At 41.3% G+C, this 22,124-nt stretch overlaps 1 protein-coding gene and 2 long non-coding RNA genes across 3 annotated transcripts; 1 reads left to right on the forward strand and 2 right to left on the reverse strand.

Annotated features, from left to right (window-relative positions):
• Nucleotides 1-1,333: 1,333 nt before the first annotated feature.
• Nucleotides 1,334-15,398, reverse strand: LOC122782763. Its single transcript, XR_006361967.1, has 5 exons — nt 15,340-15,398; nt 14,858-14,983; nt 8,632-9,208; nt 7,743-7,895; nt 1,334-2,003 (listed from the first exon to the last, which is right to left on the reverse strand). It is a non-coding gene; the product is annotated as an uncharacterized LOC122782763 (long non-coding RNA).
• Nucleotides 15,360-21,752, forward strand: theg (theg spermatid protein). Its single transcript, XM_044047269.1, has 7 exons — nt 15,360-15,495; nt 17,954-18,029; nt 18,113-18,174; nt 18,263-18,320; nt 18,881-19,007; nt 19,614-19,773; nt 20,770-21,752. The coding sequence occupies exons 2-7, from the start codon at nt 17,968-17,970 to the stop codon at nt 21,009-21,011; spliced, it is 711 nt and encodes a 236-aa protein (XP_043903204.1). The 5' UTR covers nt 15,360-15,495; nt 17,954-17,967; the 3' UTR covers nt 21,012-21,752.
• On the reverse strand, nt 17,350-19,008 carry LOC122782764. The gene is made up of 2 exons (XR_006361968.1): nt 18,816-19,008; nt 17,350-17,495 (listed from the first exon to the last, which is right to left on the reverse strand). It is a non-coding gene; the product is annotated as an uncharacterized LOC122782764 (long non-coding RNA).
• Nucleotides 21,753-22,124: the final 372 nt, after the last annotated feature.

Genomic DNA, 22,124 nt, shown 5'->3' on the forward strand with positions numbered 1-22,124 from the left:
GAACTGACACATATTATATACATTTTTAGACTTTGTGAGAGAGGACACACTTGGTTTCTTACAATATTAAACGCTAGATTTAATAAGTCAGAATAAGTAAGATAAGCGTAAGTGACAAGTCTGTAGTGGTGGAGTCGAAAGTATGTTTTCAAATATGTATTATTTAGCATCGTTTGAACACAAAATATACAATGAATGATCTTTTTTCATTCAAGATGTTGTCATGGAACAATTTGCTGTTGCAAAAACAGTTTTTGCTATTTATACACACGCAAGTTCTGTGGAGTAGAAATGTGGAAAAATGTTGCCTCCTTTTGTAGGTTTTTATTTTCATTCCTAATAATAAGCAGATGTGTTTTCCCTGTGGCTGTTTTACCATAAAAGATTGGGAGTGCTTTTATTGTGAAGTGTCTGTTTGCATTAGCTGTAACTAAGAAAAACCCAAAACCCAGCCTTGATAAAGTGAAACAGGAAAGAGTGAGGCTTGTATCAGTGTGCATCGTTTCCTTGTGCTAAAGTAGGCTGTGATTCCAGTGCCGCTGATAATAAACTCTGATTTACAGAGATGTAATGTGGGTAGATCGAGAGGATGCTGCAGAAAGCATTATCAAAATGGGAGCTAATTCAATAAAGATCTAATGGATAAAAACTTTCATACAACGCACATGTAGTAGCACACGACCAACAATACAGCGTGTGCACACGAGAGCAGCAGAGAAGGAGAGCTTTTAAGGACACAAATGTGTGTATTATTCCTTTTTTGTTTTTAAATCCAGTTTAGTAGCATTGAGAGCGAGGTGCAGTTTACGGGGGTGCGTTGTGCAAGCTGTTGCCTGACTGGTGCCAGCTGCTCAGCAGTTAGTCAGGGGAAGGAGCCAACAAGGCTTCCCATAAATCATGGCTTCAGCTGGTTCTGGTGTACTCCCAAACACACAAGAGGCATCGCAGTTCAACTTTCAGCAGCCCACCTTCCCTGGGGGACGCTGCCAGATTACATATCACACACACAAACGCACACAAATGCACACACACACACACACGGTCAACTAGAAACACCGCAGGCCCACTGGAAACACAGGGGAGTGAGGAGGAGACGAGCTGGAACGGACACAACCACACTGCTGTGATATCTAGTAACTAGCTAACTAATGATAGGTTTTCATCATCTGTTGATTATGTTCTTGATGAATCTGTTAGTTATTTGGTCGCTGAAATGACCATGTTGGATAATCAGTGTTGGAAAAACATTGGAAAAACTGTTTCCATAACGTAATAACAGTTTAAATTGTCTTTGTTAAATGGAGCAAAGAAGCAAGAACACTGAGCAGCTGCAAAAAGCTAGTTGTATTTATTTAAAAACACTCAAATTGATTATCAGAGTAGTTCATTTAGTATTTGATTAACAATTTATTAAATGTTTAAATGTCGTTTCAGCCCTTTAGGAGGTGAATCTTTGATTTTTCATGCATGGGCCTGGACTCTGTGACTTTTGTCCCACAAAGAGGATTTGTTTACTTACAATCCAGTCAATTTGAGGAGTTAACTCTTGAGTTTAGTTGTATCCATGACCTGTAGCACTGAGAATCTATCTGGACAGGAATTGGAACAGTGTGTGTGAGCTGTGCAATGAGCTTGAATAGAAAACCATGCTAGAACTGCTGCGTGTGGAGCCAGATGCTCTGTGGCTATTTAAAGATCATGGCTGAAAGAAAAGCTAAGAAATCAAAATGTGATCTCGGAAATAAAACAAGTGCACTTTTCTTGAAAGGCACTGTTGTATCGGCTGAGAGATTCAAGCGAGAATAAATGCCTCATACCAGCGTAGAGGCACGGGATGACTTTTTGAATTGTCTCCCATCTTTGTCGCTCACACTTGATGTCCTGTTTCCAGGCGGATAAACATTGGGTCACGGTACCAGGCGGAGGTGCCAGAGCTGAGGCAGCGGTCATCTGTCGAGCTGGATCATTATAACGCTGATCTGGTCTGGGCTCCGCTGAGCGAGCTGGAGGAAAAAACAGACTTCCATGAGAAAGGTAAGACGGGTGCCTGGCACTGTATTTCACTGTAAGTGTGAAGGAGGCGCTGTGTTTGTGCTTCAACTGGCGGTTTTTGTACGGGATTTGTTCACTGAAAGCAGCTGTTGTTTCGCACAGATTCTCATTTTCACTAATATACAGTGCTTAATAAATTTATTAGACCCAGAGCAAATGAGAAAACATAAACATAAATATTTGAGAAGTGTTTAAAACTATTTTTTTACCCAAATGTTAGCTTTCTCAATGGGCTTCTTCAGAAATGAATCAAAAGTATAAACATTCAACCACTAAAACTAAGCAAATAAAGGACTATAATTTGACATCTTAATAAATAAATAATAATGTGCTTTACTGTTTTTTTTTCTCTAAAAGAATACATTTGAATTTTATTCATTTTATTATATTTTAGAATTAAAATTAAAACATTTTGGTTAAATGATGTCGATCATTACCAATGCTGTTTAATGTAGAGCAGCTGTAGCATACACCTCACATTGGGTGGTGGTCTAATACATTAAGCACTGTACTTCATATACATGGCTCTGCTGCAGTGGATTTCCAAAAAACATGTCACTTCCTTTACTTCTTTTTATGTTAACCCCTTTAACGTTTCACACATCATATACTTGTCTCTTCCTTTCCCTCATATATTTAACTCTTTAAACCACTTATGTCTCAGACTATAGTCTTTGCCTTTGTCTCCTTGCTGTTCGTCTTTCTCTCACTGACACAAACTGCAATGGCTGGCTGAGATGCATCACATCTATCTATAAATGCTAATTGAATAAACTGTGCAACAACAAGTAGTTTGAGAGGCTTCGGACTTGGCAGGTGACTTACTAAAAGCACTGGTGTGCGCACTCCTGACCTTGACGTTGTTTGGATAATAAAAGCAAGGAACATCTCTCACTCTCTCTCTCTCTCTCTGTCATTGAGCAATCAAACACACACAAAAATACACAAAAACAGACACGTATTGAACAGATAATGGACTCGTGTGAGACAGTTTACAATGCAGGTATGCTTTGCTGTACAATGCCGTCAAAGCAGTTCAAGTAGAACATTCTGTAAATGTTGAATTATTGTTTGTGTTCTAAGAACAACATTTTTCTTTCCCTCTCTTTCAGTGCAAAACCTCATGCACCTGGCCTGCTCCAGCGCTCTGTGTGGAGGAGGCACCAACCAGGAGTTAGCCCACCATTGTCTGTATGAATGCAAAGGTGACATAATGGTGAGTGTGAGAAGAATTCTTATTGACTGGCTCAACCTAAAGATTTACATTACTGGAAAAAAAAAAGAAATAACTGCTCTGCAACCGCAGCGAGACTTAACTGTGCACTGAAGGGAAGTGACTGATCTGTAGACTTTCACTTTTTCTCTGCATTGAGTCTCAGTGGTGGCCTGACATGACTGAGTGAGAGATGGCGAAACCTTTTCTGTTTGTTCAGCCCAAGGTGGGGCGGGCGTCGCAGAGTGCAGCACAGGAATGAGTGTGGCGCTGGAACTGTTGCATAGCTGAGTGAAAGTAAATCTATCGGCAAATATTTTGATAATAAAGTAATAGTTGAAGCTCAAGTTTTGTAGTTCAGGCTTCACAGTTGTCATTTTTCAGACCTTAAGATGCATTTTCTTGTCAGTGGTCTAGTGTGGTTTTGGTTTTTCTCAGATATAGAAAAGGAAGATTGAAATTAGTGGTCGATAGTGGAGATACTCTGTGTGATTGTGAGAGTGAATGTTTTTTTATTTCTGCATTTTGGATCTGCGATCTGCCCAGCTAGATGATAACTGCAATTCTCTTGCAAATATGAGAACTTACAGATATGATCTGTTTCCGGCATGCATGAGGTACTTCTTTTAAAACTCCACATAAAGGACAGAACAAATTGCAGCATATGTGACTTGATAATTGTGTTGTTTCATTAAACATTTTTAGTTCCAACTCGTAGATATTTTCAATTACCCTTTCTCTGTTGGTTCTGCAGAGGGAATTCATGACGTGCGGCGTAGCTTTTGTTGCAGTCGCAGCTCGTTTCTTGCTGCTGCACGTGTTTATATTCTGATAAATATAGTGACTAGTTTAAGGCAAATGCAAAATGAACAAACAGGTTTTGCTTTTTCTAGACAGGAACTGGCCAGTTTTTGATTTGTCCAAACTGTATCATGTGGTTGTGGAAATATGTCAAATGCATGACCAAGCTGCCAAAGTTGTGCAGTATTCTGCTGCTGAATCAGCATGCTTTGTCAGCTTTGCACATAATTCCGTAGCTCAACAATATTTCAGAACTGAGCAAACCAGCACTGGTCCAGCGTTGTCAAGGAAACTACTAGGGGATGGGAGTTATCAAAGCAACCGTCCTGTGCAGCCAGTCGACTCAAACTGCTTTCTTTCAACACTCAGGGTCAGAACGACAGTTAATTTTAAAAAAGAGCACAAGGTACATCTTTTTTTTCTTTAACAATAACAATAGCAGGTGGTGTTTCATCATAATAAGATGCGGGCTCTTGATACTCGCAGGAAAATGAGAGCGCTGGTTATCTCATTCCTTGGTTGTCTTTGCGATTCGTGGCTGTGTGTGTTCTTTTGTTTTCATTTCTCAAACACAATTTCTGCCGTGTAGCTTATGTGTGAAGTTCCTTCACTTGGTAACAGTTGTGTTATAATACTGTTTTTTTTCCAGGCTGCTCTGGCGTTCCTGATGCTGAGGAATCCAATTTTCCCAAAGTCTCACCATCTGTCAAACTACCACTACTCAGGTAAGTCATATAAAAATAGTCATAATGGTTATTTAAATGGAATGGATTTCTTTACCTGTCGTAGTGAATAGATGCAATTTATTCAGAGCTGAAACAATTAACCAGTTAATCTAGACGTTTAGACTTTCGAGAGAAAGGGAAATATGCTATTGGGAATTGTAAATGATCACTTTTTAAATATTTAGTTGGAAAAAACGGATAGGACTGGAAGGATTGTGAGGTTCAATCCTGAATCATATCGTGCAGCAACCAACTCTGGTTAAAACTACATTATCAGTCACAGGAAGTCGACTCAAATGAATACTTCATTTCCTTGCATCCTCATCCCTTAATCGGGTAAACTCCACCCGTCTGCTGCTCTGAACATAAAGCCCTTTTTCCACCTATGGTCCCAGCTCGCTTCGCACGGTTATTTTCCATTACAGTGTAGTATCTCACTGCATCACTGCACGGCTGCATGAAACTGTTGTGACTTTGTTTTACACGCGACACACACAAACGAGTGACTAGTGACTTGTAAAGCTGTTGTTTTCAGTGCAACTGAATCATTAGAATCAGTTAATTAAAGTACAGTACTTCCTCCGTGACCGGCATTGTTCGGCTTGGTTCTTGTGTTGCACGTGTCTTCCTGTGACGGCACTCTGACTAATCAGTGGCCAGCAGTCTGGCGACGTCACGCATAGTATCGCCTAAGCTTGCTGGGAACCTCGCCAATGCAGGTACTCAAAAAAGTATCAGATACCAGGTACTATAGCTAATGGAAAAGCAAAATAACCACGCCGAGGCGAGTCAAGTCGAGCTAGTTGAAACGCGCCATTTGATGCAATAATACTAATTCTCATCAAGACCAAATACGCTATGTTTATTCTGAAGTTCTTAACCACATAGAGAGAATTTTCTGTCTTATTACCATTAAACAGAGTTGACCTATCTAAGTCTTCTGCTTTTAAGTAAAGGCAGCTGCAGCAATGAGAGTGTGGCCTTGGTGCTGGTGCTGGTGACGGTGGTAATGGTAGTGGGGGGCAGTGGGTGAATGTGGAGGATTGTCAGGGTCAACATAATAAGCCAAGGAGGGGAAAAGGGAGGGGTATTTTTTCTACAGTTTTAATCCCAGGCAGAAGACAGGAGAGCCATTGTTTATCAAGTGATTTGTGCAAATGTGTGTGTGGTTTCAAGAGTGGTGGGGGTGGGGCCGGACTTGTCTGGCTCGCTGACACACACACAGAATTAAGCAGGATACTTGTTATGTGATTAAATGTGTTCTAGTCAGCCACTAACACACTGCGTCTCTCTCCCTCAGGATCAGACAGCTGGACAGCAGCTGAGAGACGCCAGTTCAACAAAGGCATCACTGCATACAAGAAGGACTTCTTCATGGTGCAGAAACAGGTATGTGCAAAGACTAAATCAAAGCTGCCCGCTCTTACCATGCAAGGACAAAAACCTTCCTGTGGCTGTGCAGTCAGCACAAATTCCCAGTTAAAGAGTGCACACTAGATAATATCCTGTCCTCCCTTTGATGGGGCGGAGAAAGGGAAGTATAGTCACTGTGGAACGTTTCCTCCCCCGTGTAATCATTTGCAGTGTCACAGTCTTATAATAAACATAAACGTGGCTGTCGATTGGCCAAACCATCAAATGAAAAGCTTCCTAATTTTGATGAATGAACCCCTTTGTTTGTGTCCTGCAATTTTCAACGTGTCTAAATCAATCCTCTTTCGGTCTAAAATTAGTGTGTTTACCCTGAGATGGTGGCTCTGTCCTTTTCACCCTTTGCGTGACCCAAGCATGAATTGTGACGTCACAGACAAAACATTTAGTCTGTTTAGCATCTTCTACTTCAGTTTTTCTTTAAATCAGTAGTTTAGATGATCTGATTGATGTTCCAGATTTAACAAAGGCGTATGTCTGTCAAAGATAGAGCAGACCAAGAGGAAATGAAGTGTTCACGTGAGTCCTTTGACCCTGGCGTGAATGCCAATTAAACATGGGATTAAAACGTGTTTTTTGACCAGTGGGTGTATAAGAAATAAAATGATAGCAGATCAATAGGTGATAAATCAGCGGATCATTTGATACTCAAATAAGTGGAATATGACCAGCGTTTTGTGAGTACAGCTTCTCAAATGTGAGATTGTGCTGCTTTTCCATGTTCAGTCAGTGTTCATTTACTTGTTTTTGGTCTGATGATGATTAATTAATAAAACTGTATGACATGATTGCTTGCTCTGTACCTACCTTTCGTAACATGCTCTGACATTCAACAAAAAATGTTGTAACTAAAACTCCAATAACAGTGCGTGCGTGTGTGTGTCTGTGTGTGTGTTTTATAGGTGACCACTAAAACAGTGGCACAGTGTGTGGAGTTTTACTACACGTACAAGAAACACGTCAAGATGGGCCGCAGCGGGACTCTGATCTACGGGGAGGCGGAGCCTTTGGAGAGCAGGACCACAGAGGAGGAAATGAACCATAAGGTAAGTAAGAGCAGGCGCCTCGTGGACTACTCTGGCCAGAAAAACAGTCAAATATTGATATAATATTGGTTTACTGTTGGCTTAAATAGATGACAGGTTAATCGATGTGATTAAGAGTTTTATTTTGATGTGAAGCTGCGTGGCTTAATTTCGCCAAACGCGGCTCCAAATATCTTCTTTGCCTATTTACATACAAAGACACTCCACTGTTTATTATTATCTTCAGTGAATAGAGCTGTGGTTCAGTATTAGATGTACATCGCAGGTCCTCTTTTTGCTGGTTGTTATGGCAACTGTACAAAGCTACATGCAAATATTGCACCGTCCTTATCATCTTAATTTAGTACCCCTTTTTTTCTTGCAGTAAAATCACTGAAAGTGCAGTTTGATGGGTAACATGACGTATAACATGAAAGTGTACTGTAATTGTAAGGTTTTTAAATCTGTACTTCCTCTGGCCTGCAGGTCTCTCACCGACTGGAGCCGCAGCGGGAGGAGGACAGCAGGAAGTGGGAAGGGTCAGCTGACAGGAAACAGGATGTCAGCTCCACCAGGGCGACACACACGCTGCAGTCCTCTGAGAACGTGAGTGTGACATCGACCATTGCATGGGAAGTGAAACAATGACTGCAATAAGGAAAAAAAAAAAGAGTGAATAATGGACGTAGGTCGCATTTTCATTTCTCCTCTGTCCCCCACAATATCTGCACGGTAACATTTTATGGACTGATGTGATCTGGAAAGTGAAGAGTTGGAGCGTTCAGTGTCGACACGAGCAAACGACGATGTTGCAAGATGCTTTTGACTCGTTTTTCCTGTGTGTTTCCAAGTGTGTTTCACAAGTAGAATCCTGAAACACTTAAAACCATTTAATGACTTTATTAGAGTAATATTTAAAAGTGGAGGTGCGCATGCAAACACATGTGATGTGACACAATGTGGTATTAATTATAAATAACAACTATAGCCCATAGATGAGCACTGGAGCAGATGAGACGATGGATGAACGTGGACATGCGTACAACACTTTATGCCCGCTGTTAAACATTTACTAGCTGTTTTCTAAAGTAATAAACACAACGTAAATCTGTTAATGAATGTATTCATCGACTATGATTTGTGTGGGCGTGCATAAGTAGAGGCTGTTGGATGACAATGAGGAAGTAAAACGTTAATACAAGATATTTATGGTAAAATATCAGTGTGTGTTTGTGGTTAGTAACATAATACCATCTATTTTAAATGGAACAGAATCACTCGTAGTCTGACAAACATTAATTAAGAGTGAATAAAAGCCTGTGCAGAATGGAAACGCCACCTTAAATCATCATAATCAGATAAATAAATTAAATTTAAAACAAACCTGGAATGACTCCAGTCGGAAACCAGACCCCCAGCATTTTGTCCTTTTGAACTGTCCTACTTTTCCTGGCGGACATTTGTTGGATCTGCTTCCCCCTGCTGGACACTTTGTGGTAACAATTTGGCTTTTGTCAAACTCTCAGTGATTGTGTAACTGTGTAGCGCAAACAATGACTCAACAAAAAAAACATTTGGCTTTTGTTATTGCCTTTGCATTTCACCAGTAAGGCCCGCTAAGTACATAAGTTTTTGTTGATGAACGTGCCAGGCTGCATGTTTTTCATGAACGTCTGAAATGCTGATTCTTTTGCAACTAATTGCTCTCAGTGATTATGTTAAAGTGGAGCGTTTCATGTTAACTACACCTTTCTGTGCTTGCGCCACCAGCCTGGGACTGTGATGATCATGAAAGGCCAGGAGGACATCAGGAGAGACCAGCCGCTGTCCCGGGTCATCCACCCCCCTCATCCTCCTCCTCCACCTCCTCCCACCTCCAGGTCTCGCCACGAGGACAACCAACGTCGGACGACCCCTTCAGTGGCCAATAAGGGCTCCGTTGCTCAGGAGGGAGAGTTCCCCTGCAAGAAGTGTGGCAGGTTAGTGATCACAAATGTCTCATCGGTCTCTGCTGTTGTGCTGGAGACATCGCTCTGACTCTGTTTACCTGTGGACAAACTGGTTAAGTTACACAAGCAGCCTAATAATACTCAACCAACCAGTCTGGCATTTTCTGCAGGGAAAAATGACTCCGGCTGTTTCCCACTTGGACTATATATTTGTAAATAGAGGGAAATTGCTCATGGTGTCTCGCTGTGGTGCTTTGGTTAAATAACAGCATGGCCTGCTATTGCCAACCGTGTCCTAGCAACTGAGACACAGCAGAGACAGAGCATCGTGCCTCTAATCAATGCAGCTCTACCCAGAGACACAATGAGTTCTACTCTCTCTCTCTCCCTCTTTTAAAGGACTTGACCTGCTCAAAGTTGGCTCATTGTAAATCTCCCTCCACCACAATATGCTGCAGTTAATCCACTGCGGTTCACCATTATGTGTCACATGTTGTGCGATATTTACTTTAGAGCCGAAAGTCAACTCAGTCAGTGTTTACAGGGTTGTTCACTTAAAGATTGTGCACAAAATAAAGGTGATATTTCTAAACTTTCGACAAAGTACAACAGGTGCTTTTGCCTTTTTGAGCTGTAATTATAGTCTTGCGACATCCCGTTTTTGTGCTGTAAAAATCTCGTCCCAAGAGACGGCCAAAAGCTTTTTGCATTTCCATGGTTTTGGGAACAGTGATCTTGAGTGCAGCTACTATCGTTTGCTATGACTTTTTTTCCAACCTGGACCCCCAAATGTAGGTTACAATTACCAGTTTTTATTGCGATATTTAGGATTTATGTTTCTTTCTAAGGGTAAAGAAAACCCACACACTGCCTCCCTTTCTCTCCTCTTCTACCCTCAAATTCGTCTGTCTTGTTTTAACAATTTTCTGCCGTTAAGGGGTCTCTCAATCAAAACAACAAAAGAACTATTTAGATGACGCTGGGAAGCAGAGTGCAATCATGGGGATTGAATTGTCGTGATCCATTAGTAACAAATACGCACCATTAAGTGGGGAAAAAAAACAAGAGAAAGCACTTGCTTAACTAGTACAACCAGGTATTTCCATCCTAACTCTGTTGTTGTTTCAGAGGGTGTTTGCACAAAACAAACCACTTTTTTTAAGTGCTGATACACAGATTCTACAAATCTGTGCATTTCCTCATGGTGACAGTTAAACTCTTGTTGTGACAGGTGTGGTGTAAACAGTGGCACCTGCCAGTGATCATCTCTGCTCGCACATGTTTGATTTAGCCACTAATCTGTCGCATCGGTGTCTCGTGGCTTTCTGGCAAAGGTTGATAGCTCTTATGAAAACTATCCATATTCCTGTTTGCGTTGCCTCGCCTGTTGCTTTGCTGGAGACACATGGAAAATCTTTCCATTTTAATGTTGTCCTGAATGCAGAGCCTAAGTTCTGATTGTGGTCCTTAAATGTTAGATGAAAGTCTGTATTTCTAAATAATGGTGTCTTATGTATACATTACATTATCTAAATGTCTGTGTAAGCTGGTTTAACATGCAGCACCAGAAACACGTGGAAGAAGACAGATGGGTTTTGAAACAAGGCTCTTGATGGTTGTGCTCTTGTCGCATTCGTTGTTACCAAGCAACCGGATCCAGGGAGCTGCAGAGACGACAGAAGTAGCTGCGGCCTCGCTGAAATTAAAAACAAATCAAAACCAAGACGATGGATTACCAGCGTCTCATTTTCCTCACAGCAGCTTGGCGGCCGCTGGATGTGTGCTTCCTCTCTTTCAACAACTGATTCCAGTTGCTTTGTGTGGATGATGGAGGTTCAAAGTTCATTTCAGAGTCGACAAAAACCAGACTGACCTACTTCTGTCCTCCGCTGCATTCCAGAAAATGTTTCTCATCTCAAGACACAAGGCAACGGATGCATGTTTATGTCATTTGTGGCTCGAAAGAAAGTATTTGTACACGCAAAGGTGTGCGTCTAGTTCAGCAGAAGCCCTGACATCCAATAGTATTTGTTTGCAGAACTACAAGTGGGCGGAACTTAAACTTGTCCAAATCACACAGAACCACAAGAAAAGTCTGAAATAGCAGAACTTGGAACTTAGAACATCAAGTTGTCCAAATCACTTCTAATTCCACACAGGCCCCTCTCCTTATATCAGTTGTTTCCCCTTTGTGTCCCCTTATCTTTTTTCTCGATAACTCTTTGACCACCTCTGTTTTCCTCCTGCAGGGTTTTCTATAAAGTCAAGAGCCGCAGCGCTCACATGAAGAGCCACGCTGAGCAGGAGAAGAAGGCCGCCGCGTTGCGCCAGAAAGAGGCCGAGGAACGAGCTGCGGCGAAGGCCGCCGCCGAGGCCGCCGCCCTCCTGTCCGCCCGGCAGCAGAACGGGATGCGACAGGTTGGCGGGGACAGCACCAACGACGACTCGTCAGACAGGGAGGACGAGGACGATGAGGACTGGCAGTGAGAAGGAGGAAGGCTGCGCAATCTTGACTGTCATGTGGTTTCTTCTCTGGGACGGGGGGAAAAAAAGGAGACTTTCCTTGTTTGGCACATTCAGGGACAGATTTACTTCTGCGTATGTGTTCGAGTGTGAATGTGTGGAGTGTATGGAAGTGTGTGTGTTTCTTACCACAGACCCTTTACTCTGTTTCAAAAGCTTTTTCTGGAGTTACCTCTCTTGGTTACAGGGCTCAGTCGCATTAAAGCCATGCAGCTCCTTCCTCTCTGCGCTGGCCTCCTCTCCACGCCGGGCCGCAGCCTTCCTCAGCACTTTGAGTCTCGCCCTGCTTCATTCAGGCACAGAACTTGTAGACCCTCCTTTTTTTCTTTTTTTTCTCCCCCCCTCCGCCTCTTGGTGAGACATGGCACACGCTGTCTTGGCATCTGTGGAAGTTCTGATGACACAAAGTCTAATAATGTGACAGCTGACGGCGGCGAGGTGACATCGAGGTTTCCCGATGTCAGTTTCTCTGCACTTGCGTCGTACGGATGGATGGAAGGATGTCACGTACAAAGACCGATGCATCTGTGTCGCCGCTCTCTCTCTCTCTCTCCTCTGCTGCACCAGAGGCTGCTGAAAACTCTCTCAGATGCATGACGTGCACCGAATGGTTCTCCTCTCTTTTTGTGAGTCGCTGGTTTGGGCTTCAGTTCTGTGAATCTCCTCCCCCTTCAGCCCTCGTCACTTTCTACTACTCGCAGTTTGTTCGTCACGTTTGATGCCTTGGATGTTTTGATGATTTTTATCCTGAAGTGACAATCAATTTTACACTGTTTTTGTTGCTGTTGTCAATTTTATATAAATATATATATATATATAATATATACAGGTAAATGTTACTTTTTCCTGCCTGTGTAGCTATATATGGTTATTGTTGTTTTCTGTGAATATTCTTCTTGATTATTATTATAATTATTATTATTATTATATCTTGTTTTGACTGCAGTTTAATTGAGCGCTTTCTTCCTGTGCTTGTCAATACTTTTTTTTTTTATTTAAACAAAAATCAAAAATAGTGCTACTTGCTGCCTGTTTATAAATGTGAGATTTCCTTTGGGAAGCCTGGAAGTGAAGATAAGGCAGAAGTGTATGTGCAATAGAACGAGTCAACCCCCTCCCCTCCCCATGTCACTCGAGCTCTCCCACTCTCTCCTCTCACGGGTTTCTATAGATACACATAACAAAAAAACTAACTCCTCGTCCATTTTTGAAATGGATTAAATAGATTTACGGAATTCAAACTGACGACAAAACAATAAAAACAGAAACATTGTTCACTGAAAATCAAATTCCACGTACATGTTCTATCAGTGATTTATGTTTATCTGCTGAGCAATCTGCGATTAAGAGAGAAAATATTGTTCTTTATTGCATACTTTACTGAAATAACGGGTTTCTACGGGCAGGTATGGACTCATATTTGCTCCTGTTTACACCTTAGAGGCAACTTCTGACATTATTTTTTACAGGGGACTCAAAAGGTTTAATGTGTGAAACTTATTCACTTTTCTTTTTTTTTTAAACCAGATGTCGACTGTTTACCGTAGACGTGTATCGGCCACGTTGACTCTACACAGACTGTTAATACATGTAAAAAACAAAAGGGCACTAAGAAACTTTACTGTTAACTATACATAATCCAGATTTCACCGTTAGTTTGAATGCTACAAGACACAAGTTATGTTTTTTGTTTTGTTTTCATCATTTCAGCCATGGTTTACTTTTTGACTTTCTACAAAAAAAAGGTCATAGTAAAATAGCTTTGAACATTTGTCACAGAATATATATCATTTAGAGTAACTGTGAACATTCTCTGCTTATAGTAAGTTATTTACTATTACCAACAAACCATTATTTTTTATTTTGCAAAACCATACAAATAAAGAGCAATATCATACTCATGGTTTCACAGTTCAGTTTGCCAGTATTTTTTATGTCTTTATTTTATGAATTGACACTTTTTATGCCAGAAAGATCAAACATTTGGCTATTTAAAAAAAAACCTGAACATGGTTCATTTGAAACTCAAACCTTTGCTGTTACTTATCGGCTCAGTATTATCATCAGTCTGACCCTGTAATGTGTATCTATGGTTTCCTTATTTGTCTGTTTTCCTTGTTGCTGGTAGCAGCCACTGAAGAAAGTTGGTGCAAACGCCAGTGTTTTTGCTCTCACTCTTCTCTTCCTTTCCTCTACATATCTCTCTATGTGAAGCCCTTCGGCCTCTAGCCAGCTTCTGTTGCCGTAGTAACAAATGGGTTCAAGGGTTATTTATTTTCAAACAAACCACAGTGGTGAGTTTTGGGGAGAAACGGCTCCAATTACCAGTTACTCCACAAGTTAAACTTGGGTCTATGCACAGACTGTGTGTGTGAGTGCGTGTACGAGTGTGTGAGTGCGTTGAGGTCAAACATTAAACTGTATATGTCAATGGAAAAAATGCAGACTGTTCACTTGTTTATTAGTATGTTAATTTATATTTCCTTCTCGTTGGGGCTCATCCTGAGGTTCTTGGAGGAGGAAGATGTCAGAACTGTTGATGAAATCGAGGCCACGGCATAAACGCAGCTGTACATGTGGTTGGTTAAGGGAATTTTGGGGGTAAAAAGGTTTATTTAGCTAAAAGATGAGGAACATATATAAGAATGAAACTCTATGTTGCATACTTTCTATGCTATTTTCATATTGAGGTTCGCACTAATGATGAAAAACGGAAAGGAATCTCAAGTGCTTCTTTTTTCTAGTGTAACTTATTTGTTTTCGATTTGATTTTTACCACCTGTGTTTTTAGTAATGATTCATGAAAGCACTGTATATTAAAGTTTTAAAATATTCAGCAAACTATTGAATGAGTCGTGTTGTTCTTTTGATGCACACATTAATACACATAATTTATAAAATAAATATGACATGACAATGTCGTTGATGCCATATTTTCAGTACATGCTGTTTTAGAACCACAGGGGGGCGCTGTGCTGACTGTTTAGTTAGTTAGCTTATTTGTTGGAGCTAATTTTAAGTCTTCATACCGTGTTTTTGTTGATACAAGCTCAGGTCAGACTAAATTAATCAGTTAGCTTACCTGAAAGGTTTTTTAATCAGTTCACAGTTGTGTGACTCGTTGAGAAACCATCTTACTTGCAGGAGTCGGAGTTGGCCATCTCGTTTGCACCGACGATCTTTGGCGGCGTACAACGTCACACGCTTCCCCGGCAACGAGCAGGTGTCAACAGGAGCAGCTGCAGGTGCAGTAAACTTTGTAGCCTGAAAGGAAAAGAAAATGAAAGTGCCGTAACAATTGTCTCATGTCTCTGTTTTCAGTCAGTTTACGTTAATATTGTATACAAAACATGTTAAATAAGCTGTGTGCTGTGTTGCTGTTGTTAATTTGGACCATGTGACCTTAATGTAAAGTAGATTAAACCTGTGTGAACCTACTGCAGGAGAAAATACTATCTTTACTTCCAAAATGCAGCAGGTATTTTTCTAATCTCATTTCCTCATTGTGTATCCCACTTCCATCCTTCCACTGTCCACTTCTTCTTCTTCATCTTCCTCATTTGTTGCAGTTACATTTTCACTTATATATCACAATATATCAAACCCTCCTCTCATCTTACTTTCTTCTGCTCTTCCGCTCCACACCTGTCTCTCTTTCCTTCCCTCAGACGTTCTACCCACATGGGAGGTGAGTGAATAGGTTCTCAGGGCTGTTCCATCCAAGCATCTGCCTCGACCTTGAGGATCTGCAGCGGGATCACTTCCTGCTGACTCCTGTAAGCAACACACAGTATAGTTGTAATTTTCTCACTCACTGGGAACTGAAGTTTATAATCCAGAACAAGGGCCTTTCTGCATGTTTTGCACGTTCTCCTGTGTGTGCATTGGTTTTCTCCAGCTTCTCCGGCTTCCTCCCACAGTCCAAAAACATGCAGATTTGGGGATTAGAAAAATGTGACACTCTAAATTGACCGTAGGTGTGAGAGTGAATGGTTGTTTGTCTCTATGTGTCCCTGCGATGGACTAGTGAATTGTCTAGGGTGTGACCCTGTCTATCGCCCTATGTCAGCTAAAACACCATATAAGCAAGATAAAACATTTGAAAACAGGGTTTTATTAGGCATATTTATCAGGGAGAACATGCAGACTCCACACAGAAAGGCCTGGCCTGGTACACCAGCAACCCTCTTGCCGTGAGGCGACAGTGCTGGCCGTGTGCGCCACTGTGTGGCCCCTACCTATTTATTGAACGTGAAAAGAAAGAAATATTTCAAATACGTTTCATAAACACTAGACACTGTCACTTCTGTAGTTTCACTGACATTTCCTTGAGCATTTATTCAGAATTGTGCGTCATTCACACAGTGACAGCTGGACACACGGACACATGGTCAAAACATTGAGTCCCCAATTAAAGGAGACCTTCATGCAGTTCCCTGCATGACAGCGTTTCATTGTGATCCACCATGTCTCAGGCCCAGGACACACCCTTTCAATGTTGTCTTATTGGTTGGTGGACTCATTTCCTGTCCTGTCCACTTCCTCCACCCACTCATCCAAAATGGTTACCTCTGCCTCCAAAAAAAGAAATTCAAAAGTTGCCACCACTGGTCTGTGGGTGACAATCATATTCCTTACATGATGTCATCTATGATGTCATAATTTACATCAAAGGCATTTTCTTGAGTAGAGGTAGTATCTTGAGTGCATGACAATTTCACAGCTGCATCCTTTCCTTCCTCCTCAAACTTCCGCCAAAAACCAAATTGCTGCAGAGAAAATGGCAAAATCAAGGAAAACTAGAGCAAAAGCTTCTCGTCCCGCCAAACGTCAAAGTCGGCGAAGGACCACTCGCACTGCTCGTCCCGCCAAGCGACGAAGGACACGAACGACCACTCCCGCCGCTCGTCCCGCCAAAAGACGAAGGGTCCGCTCTGTCAGTGCCTCTCCTCACCAAAGCCCCCGAGCGGCTTCCACTTCACAGCGTTCCCCATAAACGGCTGCGGAGAGGAGAGTTTGCCCAAAGAGGCAGACTTTTATTTCCACAAGAGGACACAGAGCAACAGAAATAGGAGGAGACATTAAACTAAAATCCTGCAGGCGAGGTTCAAGAGAACTCCGAAAGAAGAATCCAGAACAACATTTTCAGTGCCAGCACTGAGGACGAGTTATCGATCTGAAACATGTTTTATAGGAAGGGAAAAAAAGACAGTTTTAGTCTAACTTTTATCTAGTGAGATCAAATTAGTCTGTACCAGATGTTTGTAGATATGCTTTTAATGATGTTTATTAGAGACGTGGCTTCAGTTATAGTTTAGTAGTTTGTCTTTCTTTAAAAAAAACAAAAGATATTATAGCTAACATTTTACCAAACGTGAAGATATTTTCTCAGGAAGACAATCTCAAGACTGTTGAAGTTTATGATTAACATTTTACCAAACATGAAGATATTTTCTCAAGAAGACGATCTCAAGACTGTTGAAGTTTTTGATTAAATATTTAGATTAAATTACATAATAAAGAGAAATGTTGTGAACTTGTTTTCAAAATGGTCGACCGATGAGAAGAGAAGCTGTCAGACTGGACAGAGAGAAGATTGAGGCAGGACAGAGATCCAGCCAGTGACTGTGTTTTCAACTGTCAACTGAATCTTTATTAAGCACAAAGAAAGATTTTCAGTGTTGTCACTAATGAACCTGACTTCCATAGTAACGGGTGAAGGCATGAAAAGTGTCCTCCCACTCACCCTTTCTTCTTAAAATATGGATACTTCTGCCTGCAAAAAAGAAAAGGGGATGTTGTAGAACTAAAAGCTTCAGATGGTAGTTCACAAAACCAATGGGTACCATCATTCATTTTACATTCAAAGTTAAAAAAAAACAAACTAAAACTAACACAACCAACTAGATGGAAGATGCTGTAAAACCATTATGTATATAACCTGTATGCCAGGAGGTGACTGTCCGTTATTTCTTAAACAAAATGTGTAATGTACGTCATTCTGTACAGACAAGGGCAAACGTTGAAGTGGGGAAACAAAGTAAGCAAAAACATGGAAAAATAAAACAAAATATGGGGGTTAATCCACAAAGTGAACCAGCTGTAATACATTATGTAATTCACTTGCTTCACGGGAAAAAAGAACCCATTTTCTTCAGTACAAGTTCAGTCCGCAGTGTAATTGTTACATAATGGGACAGTTTGATGTTGCAGTGTGCTATGTTTCCCTTCCAGTCCCATCTGTTTCCATGGCAACCCGGACACAGAAGCTCGCCCAACCCAAACTCAACCAACTCCGATTTCCAGACCGGTAGGCTCGCTCTTACAGACGTCTGTCTATCTTCCTCATCGTCCTCCTCCTCTCTCTGATGAGGCTTCTTTTCTATTTTCCAGTCGTTCCGTTTACTGGCTGGATGAACTGCCTCACGAGAAGATAGGACCCACCACTAGAATTGGTACGTCTTCTACTTACTCTTTACTTTTCGTTTTTCTTTGCACAGTTTACAACAAATCCCTCAACTGCTTTTTGTTTCCCCCTCACAGAATTAACTCCTCGCTGGTCTGAGTTGTGCAGAAGTAAAAAGCTCTACACTCAAGCTGCGTAAATATACATTTTTTTGGACTATTACTCATGCAGAACACTGCTATTAATACAAGTGTGGTCTCTAAAACACAAAATGAGCAAAAGGTATTAAAAATGTTTAACATTAGATTGAATTTGTGAAAAAAAAAAAATGTAAAGCCTGAATATGTGACCTATAAACACACACTGCCAGGATGTCCATATAAGGAGTTGTGTATTATTCCCACGGCAAATTACCATCCGTGCCGTGTGAGCACTAAGGGTTAATCTATTGTTTCCACCAGTGCACTACACTCTTCCTCAACACATTTCCCTGTATTTACCACAAACCACTGACATCATTTGAATGTAGTGCATTTGAATTATACAAATAGAAAATAAGCAAACGTCACTTTTTTTTTTACATCAACTTTCTAATCCCATTTGCTCATGTGGCATGCGCCCACACGACTTTCATCCATCTTCATCTTCCTCATTTACTGTTAGTTACATTTTCATTTATATCTGACCCACCTCTTTGTCTTTGTTCCGCTCTCCCACTCCTCCACATGTCCCACTCGGTTTCCTTCCTCCCTCAGACGTTCTCCCATATGGGAGGTGAATGAATGGGCACTCAGGGCCGTTCCGTCCAAGCGCTTGTGTAGTCTGGCTCAACCTCGAGGCCCTGCAGCAGGCTGGAAGCCAGACCGCCCACTGACGGCTCCTGTAAGCAACACACGTAAACGTACAAGTACACACACACACACACACACACACACACACACACACACAGGTGAAGAAGAAAAAATGTGGATCTGTGGAACAGCTGCACAGGAGGAATTAACCCTTTAATGCCTAACCCTCAAATGTCCACCTGTCCTCTAACTAAGTGCTTTTGTCAATTTCCCCTGAATAACTTGCAATATGTGGCAGTTATTTACAATTTACTGCATGTTAAAATACTGTTTTAACAATTTAACAATACAATGGAAACTATGTACAAGAGTTTTTCCCACTCAGTCCTCTCTGTTGACAAAGACACCGATTCTCCGGTAACGCCAAGTGCCCTTGTGCAAACATGTCGTCAGCGATACGCTCGGTTTTGAAAGGTTAAAATGATGTACATTTGAACTAGAAAATACATTTAAAATTCTGACTATTAATACATGTATGAAGACCAAGGGTAGGCAAAATAAGCTTGAGCTCCAGCCTACACCTTTTCTGATTCTCTCTTTTGTGCAGCATTTTGTGTAGTTGTATTGAACAACACACTCCCTTGAACAGCACACTCCCTTGTGCAGATTTTGTCATGACCTATAGATGTAATTGTAGATGAACAGAGGGACACGGACGATCGTGGCTACGGCCCGGATCTGTCAGCTTTCCCAGCCGAAGAGAAGGCTGGCTCTGGAGGACTCTGACCACAAATCAAAACCTGTACCTTTGACCAACCTCCCGAGCAAAGCATCGGCTCACATAGAGCTACTTTCAAGTGAGTGTTGTGGCATTTATAAAGCAGTGGTTAAACATTTTGTAGTTATTTCCCTTTTTTGCACAGTTAAATGAGAAAAACAACACTATGCCTGTGTGTACCAGTAGTAGTATGTTTATATGAACAGGTTAATCGAGCTAAGGCCATAGTCTGACTACGACAGGGAACCGGACAACTTGCAGAGTTTTCACGCGGAGGAGGAAATTGGCCCTGTAGGTCTGACTCCGCCTCCATAGGTGGTGCTGTATCTCTCTATAAGCCAGTGTGTATTGAATCAGTTTCCTGTTGACCTAGGAAATGGTGAGATGGATCGTGCTATGGTTTGCTTCAAGGACCGGGGAGGAATTTTATTTTAGTCAGACTAAGACTAGCTTGATTTTAGACTACCGTGTTTACATGAGATTAAGAAAACCGAATTATTGTCTTAGTCTGACTAAAATTGGACTTTTATCATGATGAAAACATGGACTAAAATAGCCAATGGTAAAATTTGAATGCAGTGGCTGGTGTTTGATTAGAGAGAGGCAGAAGATAACCTGGTTTTCATTACAGCACATATGATCTTAATGTGAACTGTGAAGACTGGCACCTGGATCAACAAATAACATTAGTAGATAGATACCCATATGCACTGGTTTTCACAAAAAAGTGGTGATAAGTGTAAAATTATAAGAACAAGCATCTTATATGTACTTTTGGCAAGGCCTTTGCTTTGCAGAGGCTTGCACCACCATGTTTCTACAGTACAAGCTGGACCTTTAATTGTTATTATCACACAAAGGATACAAACTGGAGGAAATCACTAGTCCAGCAGGGGTAGCCGACTGTTTCCTTCTCTTTCCGGTCCAAATGCTAAATTGGGCTAACCATCGCCTGGTCAGATTTAAGTCATTGAACCATCTTGGCATGATCTAGTTGTACTGGTACTTTTCCCAAAATGTCTTACAACTCTACCCTGCCATCAGCAGCACCTTTGACCTCAGTCTTCTTTTTCAGCCCCTAAGCAGGACCACTCCAAGTTCGGCGGGGAGCGCTCAGTGTGCTGGCCCGTCTCCAAAGCAGCAACAAGCTACGTAGCCAGCCAGAGACTTCTCGAGATTTCCACCCCGAAAGAGCGGAAGGCTTTGTTTGAAGGATATGACCCGTACACCGTTAGTCGCGCAGCACGCTCAGCCAGCCCTTCGCCACGTATATATCAGCTTTCCACGCCACTGCCTCGCAAGTGTAGCATGAAGTAGGACAGATGACACTTGATGTCCTTCTGAGTAGTCATAATGATGTAGATATACTAAACTGTAATCATAGATAGTCATAATTTAATTTCAGATATCTCCATACATGTGAATGGAAATGGTGATGTCATTTGTCCCAGGAAGAATGTCACCATGGACATCTGACATGTTCGTTTTGTCTAGGAATGGACTAAATATTGATATGTGACTCTACCAAGACTGTCTTGTTAGGTGGCGACAGTGCAGGAGCACCACAAGAGGGCAGCACCATCACAAGATCTGACTCCCCTCAGCATCTAAATCTCTGCTTCCTTCTCTGTAACCTCATCTGAATCTTGCCATCCTCTGGCTTCTGTTAGACCCCACTGAGATCATTCACTTCCGTCACCTTTTTCCTCAAAGTGTGTGATTGATAACAACGTGACACCTTCATACACCTCAGTGCTGCAGAACTTTTTCATGATGTCTTCCTCCTGTTTGGTGGCTACCTATCCCCTGCTGTTTGATACCATGTGTCATATGTAAATGTATTTGATAATTGTTTTCCCCTTGTAAATTTTTCCTCGAGTTTATGATAAGGACTTGAATCAACTTGCTGTTATGACATGCTGTACAAAGTCTTTGCTTTGTCGAAATCTTTTACTAATATTGAGTGGATTTAAATGAAACAATTTGTGTTTGTGATTGTTTTCTGTCTAAACAGCATTAGCACTAACTGTTTGATAGTTTATTAATAATAATAATAATAATAATAATAATAATAAATTAAATTGTGTTCTTTAATGAGAAGACTGATGGTCGTTTTTTGCATGTACAGTGATTAATGTGGGTGGCATCGTCAACCAGTTAACTTAGCTTAGTTTATAATAACGACTGGAAACTGTGAAAGTAAAACTGGCCTGGCTCTGTCTGAATTAATGAAATGTTCGCACCACACCTTTAAAAAGACCACACTTTTTAAAAGAGGAAAAACTTGTGTCGTAAAAAAATGACACAATTCCTGACAAATCCAGGTTAGCTGGTAAACTAATCTAGCCAGCTGCTGGTCTATTTAGCTGTGTCTAGTCTTTAAGCTAAGCTAAACAGCTGCTGGTCTGAGATGACCACATGAAAATAAAG

This window comes from Solea senegalensis, linkage group LG16 (assembly GCF_019176455.1).
Source record: "Solea senegalensis isolate Sse05_10M linkage group LG16, IFAPA_SoseM_1, whole genome shotgun sequence".
In the NCBI taxonomy this organism is placed as follows: Eukaryota; Metazoa; Chordata; class Actinopteri; order Pleuronectiformes; family Soleidae; genus Solea; species Solea senegalensis.